The sequence below is a fragment of the Pelodiscus sinensis genome, chromosome 2 (genome assembly GCF_049634645.1).
Source record: "Pelodiscus sinensis isolate JC-2024 chromosome 2, ASM4963464v1, whole genome shotgun sequence".
Classification (NCBI taxonomy): Eukaryota; Metazoa; Chordata; order Testudines; family Trionychidae; genus Pelodiscus; species Pelodiscus sinensis.
In genome coordinates this window covers 164,229,543-164,250,007 of record NC_134712.1, presented here as the reverse complement: position 1 = coordinate 164,250,007, position 20,465 = coordinate 164,229,543, and the positions used below count along the sequence as shown (strand labels likewise).

General features: G+C 43.6%; 1 protein-coding gene across 2 annotated transcripts in view; it reads right to left on the bottom strand.

The window, feature by feature from the left end:
- Positions 1 to 20,465, bottom strand: part of EGFR (epidermal growth factor receptor) — a 229,918-nt gene that overhangs the window by 27,241 nt on the left and 182,212 nt on the right. For both annotated transcript variants that reach the window (XM_075921718.1, XM_075921717.1), the window contains exons 15-19: positions 19,285 to 19,442; positions 12,826 to 12,861; positions 8,599 to 8,740; positions 7,205 to 7,327; positions 4,766 to 4,864 (exon numbers count right to left, since the gene is read on the bottom strand). In XM_075921718.1, coding sequence (XP_075777833.1) covers positions 4,766 to 4,864; positions 7,205 to 7,327; positions 8,599 to 8,740; positions 12,826 to 12,861; positions 19,285 to 19,442 — 558 coding nt within the window. The remainder of the gene's footprint in view (positions 1 to 4,765; positions 4,865 to 7,204; positions 7,328 to 8,598; positions 8,741 to 12,825; positions 12,862 to 19,284; positions 19,443 to 20,465) is intronic.

The following is a 20,465-nucleotide window of genomic DNA, read 5'->3' as shown; positions in this document are numbered from 1 at the left end:
ACTGAATTATCCCTGCCCTAATAAAGCCAACGGCTGGAGAATAAAACTGGATTATATAAACAAATGCTGTTTTTTACACACTGAATATCTAACCATTCTTCTTACAAAAAGTTGTTATTAATTAGCCACTATCTTCAAGGGATCAGTGATCATGGAGAGTTTAGTAAAATCTTTTTTGAAGCTCTGTTTATTTCTCTCTCTCTCTGTGCTTCCATCTCTTTGAATCTTTTCTTTTCCTGTGAAATGGGGAATGAATTCCATCAACTAAGTCATCTAAAATGTAAACAGGGCTAAAAATGGCACGAGCTGCTTGCTAGGAGTCCCACTTCAATGGGAACAAATGGGGGGGGGGGGGGAGAAAGATCATGTAGAGATATCTAGCTCTTAAAAAAAAAGTACTTTGATATTCCATAAGTGCACACAGGCGACACATCTATTGCCCTGCCATGGGAATAGCTTGAGATACTGAATACAAAAGCAATCATTTTGGCTTATTAATTAACCCTTCATGCACTTAACATGCATTTAGGAATTTTAAGGCCAAGGCAGCTTTTGCAAGTTTACATTACAGGCAGTCCCCGGGTTACGTACAAGATAGGGACTGTAGGTTTGTTCTTAAGTTGAATTTGTATGCAAGACGGAACTGGTACATATTGTAGGGGAAACTCTAGCCAAACATTTCTCCAGAGCTCAGTTTTATTCTCCCACACCTCACTTCCCTCAGTCCTTTATTCTCAAGCTAAGGCGTCTGCTGAGAAAAGCTGCTCCACGTCTCCCTGGTCTGCTGGGAGGGGTGCTAGCTTTGCATCTCCCTGGTCTGCTGGGGGGAAGCAGCTAGTGCGGGGTTGCCTCACCCCGTTTGTAAGTAGGGATCTGATGTAAGTTGGATCCATGTAACCCGGGGACTGCCTGTATTCTCTCTACATCTCTGTACAACAGTTTTTAAAGACATTTTTATTTCTTCCATTAAATCAGGTTAAAAGTATTGACATGTATTCATGAGATATAAATGTTTAAAACACACAGACAGATCTGTAAGTACACTCACACACACACACACACACACACACACACACACACACACACACACACACACACACAGGCCATGCAGTTCCCTGAACTGTGGCTTTATCTTTGGCCATAAAGGAGCTGTGTCATTTACCTCAGCATCTGCAAAGAACCCTTTGTGTGTCAAGGGATCCATGCCAGTGTGAAAAGGGAGGAGGAGCATGGTTCAGAGTGGGTGGACTTGCACCATCCTCACCATATAGGGAAATCTCTAGGAAAGATAAAACAATATGCACCTGCACTAGCTTTCCTCTACACAGAGACCCTCTCTGCTACGAAACTGCCCTTCATAGGTGATTGGAGGCTGCCATCTTGGGGATCATGTAACTGTGCCTCAAGGCAGTGGGAAAAGCAGCAGTATGTGTATTTGTCTTACAGCAGGTTTGGAGGCACATGGTCTATGTGCCTGTGTTTTTGCTGAGTTGCATGTAGTTAGGGGCCAAACCCTTTATTACTTCCATTGGTTTAGGACAGTGGGAAAACCCTGCCTTCTCACATCCTCTGGACAAAATTCTATAAGGAGAGTATCAGCGGGTTTTCCTTTTGCCAAATGTTTTCCTGAAGGTCAGCACTATGGTTGCATCCTTTGTTTGTGCCTACCTGTTTTGCCTCTATGTTGTGTAAAAACATAGATGGTGTTTGTGAAGAGATAACCAGCTTTTAGTAAAACACCTAAAATCAGCAGGGATTATTGTTTGATATATTGGTCCTGAAAGTACCCCCCTCTTTTTTGGGGAGCGGGGCATTTTAATAGTATAGGCATATAATGATGTGTCAGGCCAATACACTAAGATAGGTGTGAAATAGAAAAGTTGTTTTTCTAGGATGAAACGAGGATTCAAAAGTGCTCTCTTGTAGGTGGCCGATAGCTACGGTTGCTCAATACTTCCCCATTGTGAAACCGGGTTTTTGGCTGCTTATCGGTTTGCCAAACTTTAACCATTTAGGCTGAAATTTTCCAGGCCAGGTGTCAGCTTGAGGTTGTTTTTGTTACTGTTGAAAGTTTCAGCTAAAATAGTTGAGTCACTTCTGAGACTGAGGGTAGAGAAAAATAAAGTTTTTGGCTCATACTTAAAAAAAAAAAAAAAAAAAAAAAAAAAAAGCTTATAATCATCAAGAAACTCTAGATTTTGGAGGCAGGACCCTGACATTAGAAAGGGATGTTGCCATGGTGCCACGGATATATCTTTTGCCATTCCTGTGAACATGTGTCCAAATTAGCCAAATTATAAGCTGCTGAGGAATCACAGTCTGCACATGCTCAATAGAGACTTGTTAAGAGTTCATAAGCTAAGTACTCTGAAGTGTCTAGCTGCAGCAAGCATGCTCGGCCTCTCACAGACATATATGTGCTGAGCGGACTGTGCACACGCGAGCCCGACAGAGAGACTGAGTGTGCTCCAGCCCGGGCTGCAGGGATTAGTAGGGCTCATACAAATAGCATGTGATCATATAATTCTGTGATGCTCAGACTGTGTGTGGCTCTCGAGTCAAAAGTGGGTTTTTTGATGTGTCCCCTCTGATGCTTTCTAGTACCTGCTATTAAAACAATGTGATTTAATTATTAAACAATCTAAGCTATTAACCAATCAGGATACTTTCACTATGCTATTAACAAATTAAGTAATCAACTTGCAGTAAGTTACTGAACTTATTTGCTGTGAGAATAATATATTATTTTCAAAGCAAATTACACACAACACAATAGCATGAAAGACAGAGGAAATATTTCGTTTATATAGATTTCCCATCTTTCACACTACTGTGGCTCTTTTGTCTATTGTTGATCAGTAATTTGGCTCCTGACCCACTGAGATATCAGCATCACTGAAAAAACAAGGAGTTCTGTGGCACTTTACAGACTAACAGATTTTTTTTGGCATCACTGATGTAACTAAAATTTACTATTAAATGCCCACACACGGGCCAAAATAAGATTGCAGGAGTAACCTTTATACTGACATTTCCTAATTTTTCTGGTCTTTGTGATCTTCACTTTCTTTTAATGTAACTTTCCTTGGAGGAAATAAATTGTATGTGTGTGCATGCGCGCACGCACACATGCACATTAGCCTCGAACAGCAAAGTTCACTAAGCTCAAGGAACCCTGGATCTGGGTTTATGGGTTTACAGTATATACATACATCTAAAACATGATCTCTGAGCAAGGGGCAGTACATTATTGTGCAGCCCCTAAGAGGCAAACTGTGATTCAGAAGGACACTCCATCACCCGTTTCCTGCCTGTTCGCTGTGGGAGGTACCCTGTATCTGATCTGAACCTAGCGCAGTGTAGCTCCATTTCTCAGCTGCCTTAGATAGTGCCTGAGGTTTGAGAAGGGGTTCAGACATAGACCAGCTCTAGCAGCTGTGAGTCACAGTATCTGTCCTGTCCAAGCACAATAGAAGTAGAATTCATGTGAGTTTCTTTCATTTGTTAATTATGGGCTAGGTTCAAGAAAGCAAATAAAATCCAACTGGCTTCTGTGGTCCTTGGTTTTTTTTTCCACAAGGCCAGATGATTTTTCATAATTTCCATGGCACATGAGCCAGAATATATATATTTTTAAACCAGTTCATTTAGTTCTATGTAACTAAACATTTAATCCTACATGAAATGTCAGAGCCCAAAGAAGATTAGTGATCATTGCTACTGTTCTAATTTGTATCACCCTCATATTTAGGAGTCCCAGTCACATACCAGGAGCCCACTGAGCTAGACACTGGACAGACACAGAACAAAGACTGTCTCTGCCTTAAACTCACTGTTTTAACATGCCCTTTAGCACCAAATCAAACTCTCTGTGCAGTGCATTAGTACATGACCTATGCACAGAGGAGTCCAGGGGAGATAAAGGGAATGCAATGGTATCCACAGACCAACCACGCAGATAAAGGGTTTGACTGCAGGATAAAGGGTTTGGCTGGCTTGGTGAAGGATTCACCAGTTGTCAACAAATGTTAATCTTTTAATGATGACTGCCGTATCTCAAAGCACACTGTTTTTCATGGGGTTCCCAGGAGGCACAGAGTGGAATTATCAGCCTAAAATACTGTCCTCTCCATTCCTTTTTGAAGTACCATCGACTATTCTGCTGCTAGTCAAATAGGTTAATATTGCTTAGTGCTAGAACCTGTAATTTCTGTAAAGCCCTGAGGAGCTGGGAAAGCACTCAGAGATCTATTTGACTGGTCTTATTTCAGACATCTTAGGCTTCCATGCCTCCTCTTGGCAGATTGCTCCACTGTCTAACAGATACTACTGTTAGAATGTTTTAATGGATAATCAGTCGGACTTTGTCATTTTAAAACTTCACATCATTATTGCTTGTACCATTCCAAGGTAGGGTTCTCAAACAGCACTCTGCTTTTGGTCTAGCTCTGTCAACGGTAAAACCTCCACTGACTTCCATGAGAGCACTGGAACCAGGGTCTTCAATGTCCTACCCTTTACCCAGTTTTCCTTACATGTATACAATGATCTTAGTCTTTTCTCCACCCCAGCTTTACTATACCTGGCAATATGAAACTCTTAATATGAAAACTAGTCCTTCAAATGCTAAAGATGTCTTGTGCATTTGATATGAATGCAAATCAAAAGCCACCAATGCTACATGAATTCAGAGCACACAATTTCCCTCCTATTAAAACTATCACCAGCAAAGATTTAATTATAACAAATAAAGATGAAAACTCACATCGAGTATTTCCTTGTTGGCTTTTGGGGAGGTAGCCTCTCTCAATTCTTTAATAGCAACAGGAATTTTAACCTTCTCTCCTTCCGGAATCCAGAGCCCCTATAAAATATGAAGAAAGGTTATTCAAGTCCTTAGCATGATGACTTACTATCATTGAGGAAACTGCAAATGCATGCTTTATATTTTAATGTTTATAATGTTTCCAGACCAGACAAATATTCCAAGCAACTGTTAAGAGAGGCTAAGCAAGCAAGTGAAGGAGGTATATAAGCAGTCACTCTCTCTGGAGGGCTGCACAGAATCCTGTTATTGGACTCGGCATACATCTCAATCTCTTGGGCCTAATCTTCCACAACATGCATTTGCAGTTATCTTCATGTGCAAAGAGCCCAAAAGATGCATAAATGGTGATATGTGCGCACCAATATCCAGTTAATGCTACCAGTCACAGCAATTGTACATGCAAGTTGGACACAATTGGACATTACTACAGGTTGAACCTCTCTAATCTGGACTTCCCTAGTCTGGCAACACCCCTGGTCCGGCCCAGAGCACTGACAGGGAAAAAATTGTGGGTTAGGGCCAAGTGTATTGCTGAAGAATGGAAGAATGGAACCACAGACCCCGGAGAAGAACCCTTGTGCCCTAGCGCGCCAGCAACTGGAGCTGTGCAGCCATGGTGCCTGGGGACAGGAGGAGCAGAACCCAAAGGGCGGGGAGTAGAGGTCAACATTGATCTCCCCTAGTCCAGCAAAATTCTGGTTTGGGACCAGTGAGGTCCTGAGTATGCCAGACTAGGAAGGTTCAACCCACAGTCTTTGCTGAACTCACTTTTCAAAGTGACACTATTGTGTCACTTCCAATGTATTAGCTGTTGAATGATGGGAATCAGGATTTTCTCATCTGAAACTAAATTTCAGCCAGCCTGCTCCAAAGCTTATACAATAATCCAATCCATAATATATACTATGAGAAGTAAATTTGTGTCAGAATGCTTTCTTGTTCACTGTCATTTAGGCAGAGGGGTTTCAGCGGTCAAAAGAGGAAAACTTCAAAATCACACCAAGAGACTTAGGAGCACAAGTGCTCCTGAAAAATAATTAGACTTATGTTTCTAAATTTCTTAGGCACATTTGAAAATCTGCTCCCAAATGTCTAAACTAAAATATAAGTAAGTCAGTCTATATTTTACAAGTCAGTACCAAATGTGTACAACCTTGAAGCTTCCTCATTGAGAAAACTTTTAGGGTACGTCTGCACTGCAGGCTAAAGTTGAGTTAAGGTACGCATCTTCAGCTACGTTAATTATGTAGCTGAAGTTGAAGTAGCTTAACTCGGCTTTTGGCGTGGTCTAGGCTGTGTCCAGACTCCATGCCTCCGTCGACGGAGGCATGTAGATTAGCCAGATCGGAAGAGGGAAATGAAGCCGCGATTAAAATAATCGCGGCTTCATTTAAATTTAAATGGCTGCCCCGATCTGCCGATCAGCTGTTTGTCGGCAGATCGGGAGAGTCTGGACGCGATGCCCCGACAAAGAAGCCTTTCTTCATCGACACAGGTAAGCCTCGTGAAACCAGGCTTACCTGTGTCGATGAAGAAAGGCTTCTTTGTCGGGGCATCGCGTCCAGACTCTCCCGATCTGCCGACAAACAGCTGATCAGCAGATCGGGGCAGCCATTTAAATTTAAATGAAGCCGCGATTATTTTAATCGCGGCTTCATTTCCCTCTTCCGATCTGGCTAATCTACATGCCTCCGTCGACGGAGGCATGGAGTCTGGACACAGCCCTACAGAGCAGGAAGTCGAAGGAAGAACACTCTTCCTCCAACTTCCCTTACTCCTTGTGAAATGGGGGTTACAGAGGTCGGAGTTAGAAGCTCATTATTTCAAAATTATTTCAAAATAATGGGCTTGCTTTGTAGACGCACACACTCTTATTTTTAAACAACATGAGTTATTTCAAAATAAGTGTGCATAGCCTTTGAGAGACTCTCTATACAGACTGTGGGGAGGGGAAAGGAAATCTTTCTGCATAACACCCTACCAGAAAGGATCCAATTGCCTTTCTGTAACTCTATGTAGTTCTTTTCACCCAATAAATGTGATCCACAGATAAAGAAAGAAGATTAAAAAAAGAGAACAAAATTCTGCTTAGCACAGGAGACTGAGTTGGCCATACTTTGATTTCTCTTAATATTTTTACATCCCTAAGAAAGCATTTCTGGCAGTGGTATTTTGTTAATAGACACATTGATTTCATATTCAGCTGCATGGCTTTCATACAATCTAATGCAAAACTTTGTGCATTCACTCACACATGGCTCAAGCTAAAGACTATTTGAAAAGAACTCAAAAAACCCCCCATGACTATGTTTTCAGCTTCCATTGCATACACTGTTTGTGTGCATGTGTGTGGTGAGAAAAACATGGTGGTCTTACCTTATAAACAGTACCAAAAGCTCCAGAGCCTAGAACTTTGACCTTTTTAAATTCTGTTTCCTTTAAAATCCTCAGAAGAGCTTGGTTTGGCGCCTCGCCACTGGGTGTTAGAGGTTCAACAAGCTATTGTATAAAAGGAACTGCACTTTAGAAAGACAATGTAGAGAAGGAAAGCAAGCAACACATACTATTGAAACGGAGCAAACATTGCTGGTAATTCATGGGGCAAATCCTTCTCTTTTTTATGGCTATGAAAATCAAAAGCATCTCTAGAGTTCATGCAGAGTTATTCCAGATTTCCACTTATGTAAATGAGACAAGAATGAACTCCATAGAATTACTCCAGATTTACACAACATAAGTGAAAACAGAATGTGAGCTTGGCATGACAACTAACATTTTAAAAGAACATGGACAGATGTCATTTTTCATATTAGGATGTAATATTTATACCCTTGAAATATGTACATAATGCTGACCAGTTTAATTATCATATATTCTATAAAAGGTTCATTTCTAAAAACCTTGACTCTCTTTCAAAAAAGTGAACTGCTTTTTCGAAAAGTCTGCTTGTAGTCTAGATGCTGTCTTTTGAAAGGGGCTTGTAGTCTAGACGTAACCTTAATGTGTGTGCCTACGCAGCGACGCGCAAAAAATTCTAACCTAAGCCCCCTTACCTCTGCAGCTGCACTCACTTCCTCCTGCTCCTAGAGGGTGAGTGTCATGGCCGCTCCTGCGGGTGGAGACAGAGATGGCCTGGGGCTGAGTTGGGGGTGGCTCCTCAGGCAGCTGTTCTGGTGTCCAGGGCCGCATCGGTAGCCAGCCGCCACTGGGGCTGAGGCCATACCATGGGGCAGGTTGCTGCAGGGGGGGTGGGGGGAGGGAAGGGGAGGGGGAGCGTTTGAAGCTGCAGACAGGGGGGTTGAAGCTGTGGGCGGGCGGATTGGAGGTAAGGACAGGACCACTGCCACACTGGGGTGTGTGTGTCTGCTCATGCAGCCACTCTGACATGCCGTAGGATGCCAAACCCTGACTCAGAGATTTGAGTGCTGCTGAAAGTATCAAGCTACGAGCCCGAGATCAGAGAACTCAGCAAGGCACAGCAAGGCCAAGGCTCACACTAATCAGTAAGATCTGCATCTCAATGTATTAATGAATGAAGCTGCTGTGAGTAGGACTATTATTGACTTGAAAACGTATCACCGGCACACTGACCCGTAAATAGAAGTGAATAAGTTAAATCTCGGCAAACCACTTCTGAAAAGTTGCTGACCCCAGTGCTAGGATGAGGTCAGGGCCACTGTACTTTGACCCAATAAAACAGCTCTTTCAGAGATGCTATGGAACACCAATAAAGTTGGTTAATATATTTAGAAATTTCTGGCAATATTTACCTCCCTTTCCTGAAGCAGCCTGCGAAGCGTGCGCTTTCTAACGATGCGACGCCTGCGCATGTAAAGCCCTATGCACAAGGCAATCACAACCAGACACAGGATACTTCCAACAACACCAGCTGCAATGGATGGAACTTTGGAGCTAGAAAACAAAAAAGGGGAAAGAGGTGTGATTTGGTGTAAGAAAACATACGGGATATTTTGAATAGAACATTCCTTGTTTGAAATGTGATCAATCTATGGCCAGGGTTGGCAACCTTTTCAAATCAAAGAGCCAAACTACATCAAAATTCAGAACAAGTGGTCAACAAAGAGCTGTATAAGCATTCCTGTTTGCATGACTGAAAATATACAACTTAATCAGCTTCCGTACCCAATGACTGGAAGATAGCTAATGTAGCGCCAATATTTAAAAAGGGCTCTAGAGGCGATCCCGACAGTTACAGACTGGTAAGTCTAACATCAGTACGGGCAAATTAGTTGAAACAATAGTAAAGAATAAAATTGTCAGACACATAGAAGAACATAATTTGTTGGGCAAAAGTCAACTTGGTTTCTGTAAAGGGAAATCATGTCTGACTAATCTACTAGAGTTCTTTGAAGGGGTCAACAAACATGTGGACAAGGGGGATCCAGTACATATAGTGTACTTAGATTTACAGAAAGTCTTTGACAAGGTCCCTCACCAAAGGCTCTTAAGTAAATTGAGTTGTCATGGGATAAGAGGGAAGATCCTTTTATGGACTGAGAACTGGTTAAAAGACGGGAAACAAAGGGTAGGAATAAATGGTAAATTTTCAGAATGGAGAGGGAACTAGTGGTGTTCCCCAAGGGTCAGTCCTACTACCAATCCTATTCAACTTATTCATAAATGATCTGGATAAAGGGGTAAACAGTGAGGTGGCAAAGTTTGCAGACGATACTAAATTGCTCAAGGTAGTTAAGACCAAAGCAGACTGTGAAGAACTTCAAAAAGATCTCACCACACTAAATCACTGGGCAACAAAATGGCAAATGAAATTTAATGTTGATAAATGTAAAGTACCGTATTTTCCGGCGTATAGGGCGACTGGGTGTATAAGACGACCCCCTATCTTTTTAATTAAAAGATAGGGTTTCATCTTATACCCCAGCGCCCCTCCGCCTCCTTTGCTCCCGGTGTCCCTGGTCTGCTGGAGATGGTCCCCAGCAGACCAGAGGCACCGGGAGCAAAGCCGCCAGGAGCGCCTGGGCTGCCCCCCCCCCCCGCCGGAGCCCCTCCGCGGCTTTGAAAGCCTCGGGGGAAGCCGGCGGGGGGGCATCCCAGGCGCGCATGGGCTGCGCCCCCGCCGGAGCCCCTCCGCGGCTTTGAAAGCCTCGGGGGAAGCCGGCGGCGGGGCATCCCAGGCGCGCATGGGCTGCCCCCCCGCCGGAGCCCCTCCGCGGCTTTGAAAGCCTCGGGGGAAGCCGGCGGCGGGGCATCCCAGGCGCGCATGGGCTGCCCCCCCGCCGGAGCCCCTCCGCGGCTTTGAAAGCCTCGGGGGAAGCCGGCGGGGGGGCAGCCCATGCGCGCCTGGGATGCCCCGCCGCCGGCTTCCCCCGAGGCTTTCAAAGCCGCGGAGGGGCTCCGGCGGCGGGGCATCCGGCGTACAAGACGACCCCCGATTTTGGGGGGATGTTTTTTAACATCAGAGGTCGTCTTGTACGCCGGAATATACGGTAATGCACATTGGAAAAAATAACCCCAACTATACATATAAGATGACGGGGACTAATTTAGCTACAACCAATCAGGAAAGAGATCTTGGAGTCATCGTGGATAGTTCTCTGAAGACGTCCACGCAGTGTACAGCGGCAGTCAAAAGAAGCAAACAGGATGTTAGGAATCATTAAAAAAGGGATAGAGAATAAGACAGAGAATATCATATTGCCCTTCTATAAATCCATGGTACGCCCACATCTTGAATACTGCGTACAGATGTGGTCTCCTCATCTCAAAAAAGATATACTGACATTAGAAAAGGTTCAGAGAAGAGCAACTAACATGATTAGGGGTTTGGAATGGGTCCCACGTGAGGAGAGATTAAAGAGACTGGGACTTTTCAGCTTGGAAAAAAGACTAGAGGGGGATAGGATAGTGGTATATAAAATCATGAGTGATGTGGAGAAAGTGAATAAGGAAAAGTTATTTACTTGTTCCCATAATATAAGAACTAGGGACCACCAAATTAAACTAATCGGCAGCAGGTTAAAAACAAATAAAAGGAAGTTCTTCTTTACACAGCGCAGAGTCAATTTGTGGAACTCCTTGCCTGAGGAGGTTGTGAAGGCTAGGACTATAACAGGGTTTAAAAGAGAACTAGATAAATTCATGGAGGTTAAGTCCATAAATGGCTATTAGCCAGTATGGGTAAGGACTGGTGTCCCTAGCCTCTGTTTGTCAGAGGGTGGAGATGGATGGCAGGAAAGTGATCGCTTGATCATTACCTGTTCGATTCACTCCCTCAGGGACACCTGGCATTGGACACTGTCGGCAGACAGGGTACTGGGCTGGATGAACCTTTGGTCTGAGCCAGTATGGCTGTTCTTATGTTTTAATATTATTGATAATTGACATACGGATTAAGAATAGCATAAATAAAACATTCTACTCCCAGACTTTAAAATGGGACTTCTGCTCCTGTATCTTTTTGCACAGTTCTCTGAAGTTTACATCATAACTGGTCAAATGCACACATTCAGGCTGTCTTCTGCCAATCTTATGGCAGGGGGAGGGTGATGCGGGGGTGCAGGAGTCTGGGTTAGGATGCATGAGGGGCTCAGAGTAGAAGATTGGGGTGTATGATGGACTCAGGGTACAAGTTTGGGGGTGCAGACATTTTGTGACTGGGGATGTGGGGGTGCAAGAGTCTGGGGAGCAGGGGGGAGGTCTGAGGGGCTCAGGCGTATGATGGCCTCAGAGTTGGTGGGAGTGGGGGTGGTGATGCAGGAGTGTTATGACACTGCAGCCAGAAGGGGGCTGGGCCCAAATTTGGGGCTTGTTGGCCAGGCTTCATTTTTAAGTAAAGTAAAATATTATGTCCAACACAAAAATTTTCTACATTATCTTTATTTATGGCGGGGTGGGGAACCTCCAAAAACCTCCAACCCTCACTGGCGTGGCCCCCAACTAAAACACTTCACTCCACCGGTGCTCCAGCCCTATAGTCGGGGCAAGGACAGGGAGGACTGAGATTCAAGGCCAGATTTAACCCTGGGGTTCCAGGGTTAGTGCATTTTGTGCCCCTCCCCTCCAGCCTCTGGGTTGGGGCCAAAAATGAGGCATTAAGTGTGAGGGGCAGGACTGCCAATGAATAGGATAGAGATGGGAGTGCAGGATCTGAGCGGGAGGTGGGTGTGGTGGGGGGGGTGAGGGTGCAAAGTCTGCTCAGGGGGCAGGAACTGAATAAAGGGGTAAACAGTGAGGTGGCAAGATAGGGGGCAGAGGGTGTCTGGCCAGGAATCTGGAAGCAAGGGGGTATTTTGGCCAGGGGGCTAGAGGCAAGGGGGTGTCCGACCGGGGGCAGGGGGGATTTTTGCCAGGGGACAGAAACAGGGGATGTCTGCCAGGCGGCTAGGAGCAGGCTGTCTGACTGGGGGTGTCAGTGGGGGGGAGGCATGTCTGGGCATGAGGGGATGGGGGACACTTACTGGTTTTTGCACCACAGTAAGGCACCGTGTAACACACCTCCCGCTGCTCCCATTTCCCAGAAATCTCCAGGAAGGGCTGGCAGGGGAGGCTGCTGGAAATGTGTCTTGAGGGAAGGAAATGTTAGTTCACAGGGAGCTATCTTTGGTTCCTGGTTTCCCCCATGCATGGGGAAGGAAAAAGCTGTTGCACTGAGCCACGTCTAGCCTGTTTGTTCACCGCATGCCACATCTGGCAGGGAAGGGGCTTTCTTCCCCTACCCTTTCCCGCAAGAAGCTGTGCTGGCATTCGAGTCTTCCGGGGGCCATAAAGCTGTAGTGTCAACATGGGCTCCCTGCTGTGGGGAGAGCTGAACTGGGGCTCCAGAAGAGGCATATCAGACTTTCTAAAGAGCCATATTCGGCTCGCGAGCCATAGGTTGCCGATCCCGATCTATAGCTTTAATCTACTTACATTCAAGCAACACAGGCATCATTTTCATTCAGAAACCATTTTTGAAATGTAAATACGGGAATGTTCTTCCCGACTGTATCATTAGTTGTGAAGAATTCAATAATTACCCTAATGGACAGCCTTCAAGACCTGGTCCTTTGCACCTGTGTAAAAAAAAAAAAAAAAGACAATTACAAATATATATTAGCAGAGCACTTATTCTCACATACTGTGGAATAACTGTATGGTCATTCACAAATTATCTTTTTAAAAGCTGACTGAATATTAACCTCCTGATTAATAGCTAAAAAACCTTTTTTGGAAAATATTATTTTGAAAGTTTTACTGTGTAATCAGAGTTCACGGGCTCTGGTGTGCTGTATATTCCTTTAAAAGAACAAATTTATGAATATCAACCTATAAATGTGGAAGAAAACAGCTAAGGCATATACACATATCATTTGAATGCACCATGGGTTCCCGGGTTCTCCCACCTCCCCCGCAATACCTCCACCATCTTTACAAGTGCTGCCTTATTCAACAACTTCAAAAGAGCCGACTTCATTCCTACCCTGGGGGTGCACAAAACGACTGATCACAAAGAGCTGACTGGTGGTCTGTGTGAAAAGAGCTCGTGATCTTTCTCTGAGTGGGAAAATGTTCATTGTAACAGGCTGGTCTTTTTGTTAACAGGGAGGCAAAGACTGAATCTGTCTGGAGACGGAATTAACCTCTCACACTAGGGGAGGTCCTTCATACAAGGCAGGGGATTATGAGGAAAAGCTTGTACTGCTGCTCACCACACTGTACAGTACCTGTTTTATAGACCAGTAAAGGATGTCAGTGTCCAGGTCTTCTAGTCTAATGAAAAATATCACTAGCAGACATCTCCTCATCAATGAATGGTGTTTGGTTGCACTATTTTACCACCAGGTACACTATTTGTGTAAGCATCCAGGATCTTACATGGCTTTGCTGACACTGAGCAGATGTGTTAGAATGGGTATGCCAAGGTTCCATATTCTGTAGAATCCTCCCAAGAATCAGACATTTTACCCTCTGTAATAGTTATAAACTATACCACTTTCTGAATGCCTTCAATTATTTCTGGCAGGTAGAGTATACTGCACACCATCGCTAACATCTGAAGTAAAAAAAAATACAGTGACTGCACAAGTGTAAAGCTCCAACTAGAAGTGCCACAGTCCAAGTACTGCTAAATGAAACAGAACAGTACAAGCACTTCTAAGTGGTAAGATGGGTGCTCCTCGTGGGAATTGTGGTCTTTGTGGTATCTACCAAGGAGAGGACAGCACTGCAGAAACCATTACATCACTTCTGACAAATGGAGCCGAGCAAGGACAAGAGTTCAGTCTGGGGCTTCTGCCTTCCTCTCTTACAAAAAATACATAATCTCAAAGCACATACAGAGTAGGTCAAGCAGGGGATAAGAATTCCATGAGTAGGAAAAAAGAACCAGAGCCATTTTAAAATGGCAGGTAGAAAGGAAGAATTTACTCCATAAATTATTCCAGGTTGTGACAGGACATGCCAACCCCGCACTGGCAGTGGAAGGGTTAACCAGGCTTGCTGGGCTGCAAAGGCCCCTCCCCCGAGGCCCTGCTGGGCAGGCTCCAGTTGCCAGGTCAGTATAAAGGCTGGTGGAGCAGCTCAGTCAGGGCTGACCAGCGAAGAGAAAGGAGCTCCTGTCAGAGCCCAGGAGTAACCGTCCCTGCTGGACCAGCAGGAGTCGCCATCGCAGCCGCTGCCGCACCAGCCAGAATCGCCACACCAGCCATGGTCCACCACGACTGCTGTACGCTGACTGCCTCCGCTGCACCAACTACAGCCACTGACGCAGCAGTATTTGCCCGCCCAGGTGGGGACGGGGCCAGTCAGCAGATGGGAGTAGGAAGCAGCCCAGAGCAGGGAGCAGAAGGTATCCCAGAGAGCTTGGTGTGCTTCAGGGGCAACTCCTCACCGAGACAGTGGTGGGAACCATTCACTGCTGATAGGACCCTGGGCTAGGGCCCAGTGGAGAGGTAGGGCCCGAGCCCCTCTACCCTTATACCCCAGAGAGGGGAGCCATTCTTGCACATTATAGACTCGGCCACTGGGCCAGATTTCCCCCCTAGGGGGTGCGACCCCGTGACACAGGTCTTTGAGGGATTTACTGCTCATTTTCTTGTGCCTATTATTGCTATTTTATTCTTTCCTTGTGTCTTCAGTGTGAACACAGTGCAACAGGGACCAGCGTATGAAAAGTTCAGTGAGTACATTGAGCTCCTATAGAAGAACTTGTTGTACAGTTAAGTTATTTTGCACAATTGTTCCTGAAACTTGAGTATCCAACTTTACCAACGTCCTTCATCTGGTTATGGTTTTCTCGGAGGACTTGTTTACTTCTACAACTTGTTGAGTTGTATAAGTAAACATAACAAATCTAAGCGTGTGTGTAGTAGGACTGAGGAGATAGCTGTAAGCATGTGCACAAGATAGCACAGAGCTTCTCCATTAGGACATTTGCCTAGGCTGCAGTCCCACCACCCTTGAACCTCTAAATGAATGTACAAGTGAAAAAGGTATATAACATTCTCCAAATGTTTCCATCTCAAAAGAAGTTGCATGGGGCAGACATATTATTTCACTTAAAAGAAACGCTCCCCCTTAATGCTTTGCCCATAGTCTGAAAGATGAGATTAGAAACTAGAACTGAAAAAGGGGCAAAGATTTTAATCTGTGGAGTCTGGTATCCATACAAATCTATCAATATGAAGGCTTCCAAGATAAAGCGAAAAGAGGTTTGTGAAGAAAAATGCTGGATCAGATTGTGCTTTTCAAATTCCGTGTGAATTTCTGATTAATTTCACAATTCAAAGGAGAATCAAAGCATATAACAAACATCAATCCAAGACTAATAGAAATTATCTTTCTTAGTGTGGATTTGTATCATTATACCTAACATAAGCAACCAATGTTGTATTGAATCTAAATGATCACTTTTTCCATTCCTGAATTATTTTTCCTCTTCTTCTTACAGAACCTAAAATGAGAAATGTGGCCTTGTGTTATAAACTATCTGGGGATCTTAAGCATATATTAGTCTGAACTTAATGTTGGGTATACTCTGAAATACCTCTCTGCTGTCCACTTACTGTAAAATTAGTGCAGCATATAGTCCCCTGAAATGACAATCTTGGTGCTATCCACAACTGTCTACATATATATATATATTAATTGTCTCATTAATTAGAAGATACTGCTAATTATTTCCCAGCTCAGAGGAAATACTGAAGTGAAATGGGAAACCATCAGGGGATTTTAAAGTCTTAAAATACCTTTCCTCATCCTTTCTTTTTCACGGACCTTCTAAATAACAGGCAAATATGTCCCACATGTGCAATGGCTGCAAAAATTTATTCTGGTCATTTAGCATGAATGATCTGAGAATTCATAAATCAGTAGTAACTAAATGTCTAGGGAGGTTCTATCAGTGAGGAAGCCGAGTACAATTAATTATACTTTTGCCTCTCTCTTCATAGTTTTTGCTGCACTCCCACACCGGATGGAATGAAATGTACTTGTAGTCTCCTGGGACAATAATGAGGAAAATTCAAATCACCCACATTTGAGAGATTAATCATATGAATGTGTTTCATTAATTGCTGGAAGACTGACTTGGGTAATTCCTAGGCTTTGGTAGAATTACTCTCTCTTTAAATGACATATATTCTCTCAGTTGTACATGGAAAGAGACAAACGTTAATAAGGAAAAATTCCCAAGCAGTTAGAGAGGGTGGAGGTAGAGAAGGGGCCATTTAGGCTGAATAAGTGATGGCTGCATTTTTTCCGTTTGTCTTATGAAAAGTTGAACAAAGAGGTAAAACCTCGAATGTTGGGGTCAGCATCCTATGGCTTGTGAGCCAAATACGGCCTTGTCGTGGAAGCAAATATGGCTCTTGGCAGCCACTGGGCGTTCCCTCTAGTGTGCGTGCACAAAGAATTAGTGGTGGGCCAGGATCACATGGCAGCTGCCTGTCTGCTCCCAGGGCGGGCCATGTGCCGGGTGGCTGCTGGAGCTGAAGCCAGGCTGTAGTGTGCCTACTCCGGAAGCCTGGGACAGGGTGTGGCTCCAGGCCTGGCAGCTGCCACAGGGCCTGTCCCGGGAGCAGCTGGGCAGCCATTATGTGTCCCTGGCCCAGCACTAGCACTGATAGCTCCAGCATCTCCGCTCCTGTCTCCTCGGGTTGCTGTGGGAAGCCACCTCCCACCACTCCTCACCCTGAGCCACAAGGCTAGCAGGAGCCTCTGGCAGGTGAGTGCTCTGGCTCCTTGGTGGGGTGGCCTTGTACTTCACTTCCACTTATTATTATGAATACTTTACAATGTTGTAGGTACAGAAACAAGTGGAGACAAAATTCAATCCACAAAAGGACTTAAATGCCACAGTTAAGGTTTAATTTAGGCTATTATTAATCATGTCAATTATCAATAACATTAATTTCTATATTTTCAGTCATGCATATGGGCATTTTTCTATGGCTCTTTGTTGACCACTTGTTCTCAATTTTGATGTAGTTTGGCTCTTTGGTTTGAATGATCCCTATTCTAATGAAAGTATAGTGAGAGAAACAGAGATTGCACAAGCCCAGAGCACAATGGGGAACAAAAAGCCCGGAGAGTGAACAGTCTCTACTGCACCGGGGTCTCAGCTGGGACCTCTAGGAGCTACTATAATATCAATAATTAACAATGGCAAAGTTATCCCACCTCACGCAAATCAAAGACAAATAGGAGTATCTGTCTTTGTGCACTTCCTTAATATGGCTTATGGTGGAATACATAGAACCTTTATTACATATTCAAATAACCCTGCCCCACCACACACATTGGTTCGTCATGGCTGTGTCGTCTTAAACCTTGCTACAGCTCAAGACAGCCAAAAAACCGAGGTTCCTGGTGACATGCAAACCACTTCCAGCTCTAGGCTGAGGCATAAACATTGCCCAACAAGCTCTTTACCTAAATGACAACTACTCACACATTTGGCAACTTGTGTTACTCAAATGTGTTGTTCATTTAACTTCAATTTTCTTTCTAGCAGAACCACACAGTTAAAAGCTTTGTTTAGCTGATAGCTTTAGCAGAACAACGGCTAACCATGTCTAAAGGGGACTGTAATACTGTGGTCTAATTTTGATTGTTGGGTTTAGTATGTGGGTGCTAGGTGGTATAGGGGGCCTGTGATAAACAGAAGTTCAGCCTAGATAGATATTCTAATAGCTCTGACTCTGGGCTTGCAAAAAAAGACATTGATTTACTATGGCCAAGTTTCTATCAACGGGGACTAATTGAAATCATAATAAAACACAGGGAAATTATCAATCCGTGTTACTGTCACTGATGTAATCTAGAAAACACTGCACTGAATTCCATAAAGACTTGAAACACACCAGATGACTTAGGGCAGTGTTTCTCAATGAGCAATCCATGGTCTGACACGGATATAGGAGATCTCCCTAACACAGTTTAGAAAGGCAGCTAGTCCCTGATATCGTAAAAGGTTGAGAAACACTGATTTTGGTCATGTCTACATGGGGAAAACCCACAGTATGAGGATGCGCTTACTACGCATTCAGTGTCTTTGTGCACCTGGCCTTAGTGCATTTTGAAAGTACACACAGGATATTTGTGTGGAATGCTAGGGCACATATACACCCTAGCTCAGTGTGCACGAACATTTCCTTGTAGACAAGAACTTAGCTTCCAGTCATCTATGCAATAATAGTGTAGGCTCTTTAATCCCTTGCTTTCTTTCTCTCCATGCATGTACGAGTCCAAAGAAGGCTCTATTTTTCAAGGGTTGGCAGGGAGGCAGTTGAATACTTGATGAGGACATGAGACCTGGGCCAAATGGCAGTCTGAGCCTAGGAAGAGTGCAATGTATAAAACTTCTCTTAGCTACTTGAGAGCACTGGAGGCAAGATTCCCACTAGTATAGAGGAGGTTCCAGGCCAGCCACCTGCCCTTTAATTGGTTACCAGTTAAACATCACATTTAACGAGTTAACCAATTGAACTGGATTTTACATCTCTATTTTGCATGCACAAAAAAGTCAAAGTTTCAATGAGATACATGAGCAGCCACTCGTACTATCACATTAATTTTAAAGGCACAGGGCATACTTGGTAGTCTTCCAGAAACTTGTCTATAAAGGGATCTCAAAACCCACCAGATGTCACTATTGCTCCAGACAAATATAGCTGACACAACATTGAACTGGTGGGGAAAAAAGTGAATCATATGGCAGGAAACTTGTAAAAGTGCAGAAAGTCAAATTTTAAAAATAATTTTGTTTTAAGTTCACTAAAGCCTCCACTTCTTTTTCATCTTTTCTGCAGACTAGAAGCACTACTGAACCTTTCCCTCTTCCAAACTCAGCAGTACTTTGCTTACATTACCTGCAAATTCATAACCTCTTTAATTTTCTATTTTTTTAATCCCAATGAATGACTTTAGAGTGAGAACAATCACAAGCAAGAAACATTTACTCCTTCCACTTTTGTATGAGCAGGAATTTCACCTACCCGCGAGTACAATTCAGATGACAAAGCTGACACACTTGATTTTCATCTGCATATTTCCAAACTAAGGTATCATTTTCACCCAGAACGCCTGCTGGACAGGATTTAACACAGTGAGGGCCATCTTTGTAGTGGGCACACTTCATGCAGTTGTCTGGACCCTGGATAAAGAGAAAGAAATTGTTGTTGTAATAGATTTGTCCAAACCATATATTAGCATATACAGGAAGAGACTCTCAGAAGATAAATAAATTCATGTTTGATCATTTGAAATTCTAAACATGACACTGTTTTATCCTACTTTATTATCCTATTATTGTACTACATGAAATGCTTGCAAAGTTTTGATTCTCTTGTATAATATGCTATGTGAGATAAAGCACCTGATGTTAAATTATTCTCTCTCTGTGTATCACTGCTGAAGTATGTTTCCTGCTGTTCTGTAATTTTCCTATTTTCTGTTCTAATAAAATAAAAACTTACATTTTTTATTTAATACTGTGAATTAAGATGCTCTGACAGTAAATAAGTTTAAAGTCAAAGGGCCTGTCCCTCCTTTAATATAAATCACTGTTGCTCTATTGGAATCAGTGGATTTCAATATCCATTTATACTAGATAAAAGATCTGGCTCATAGATTATACAGAGAAGCAAACAGCTTTAAGACAACATTTCTTTATTTCATTCTGAAGAAAGGGAAACTGGGAATATGATAAGCTTTTCTATTCTGGGCCAATCTGAAGTGCTTTTAGCTGAAGTGTAGCTGAATTGCTCTGACCATTTTCTGGAATGTTGTTTTCATTCATTTTCAAAACTGAGATTGTGGCAGGACCCAAAATGATTTAGATACTCTCAAACAGAGGAGCGAGGAGGTCTCAGGCAACACTGTTTTTTCAGAAGGAAAAGCTGGAAGTGATGTGAACATGACAACCAGAAGGAAGACTTGTGAATGTAGTTTTATGAGGCCAGTAAGCAATTAATCACAAACATGAAGACACTTAACGAAACTTCCAGGCTACCTGGATGGCATAATTTATTTCCATGCAGGAGCTCCAAGTACGTTGCCGAAAGTAGTAGGCTAGATCCTTAGTTTTGACTGCAGCAGAGCAACACGAATGTATTTATGTATTATTTGTACTGTCTAGCAGCCCTACTTATGGATTGGGGCTGCCCTGTACAGATGC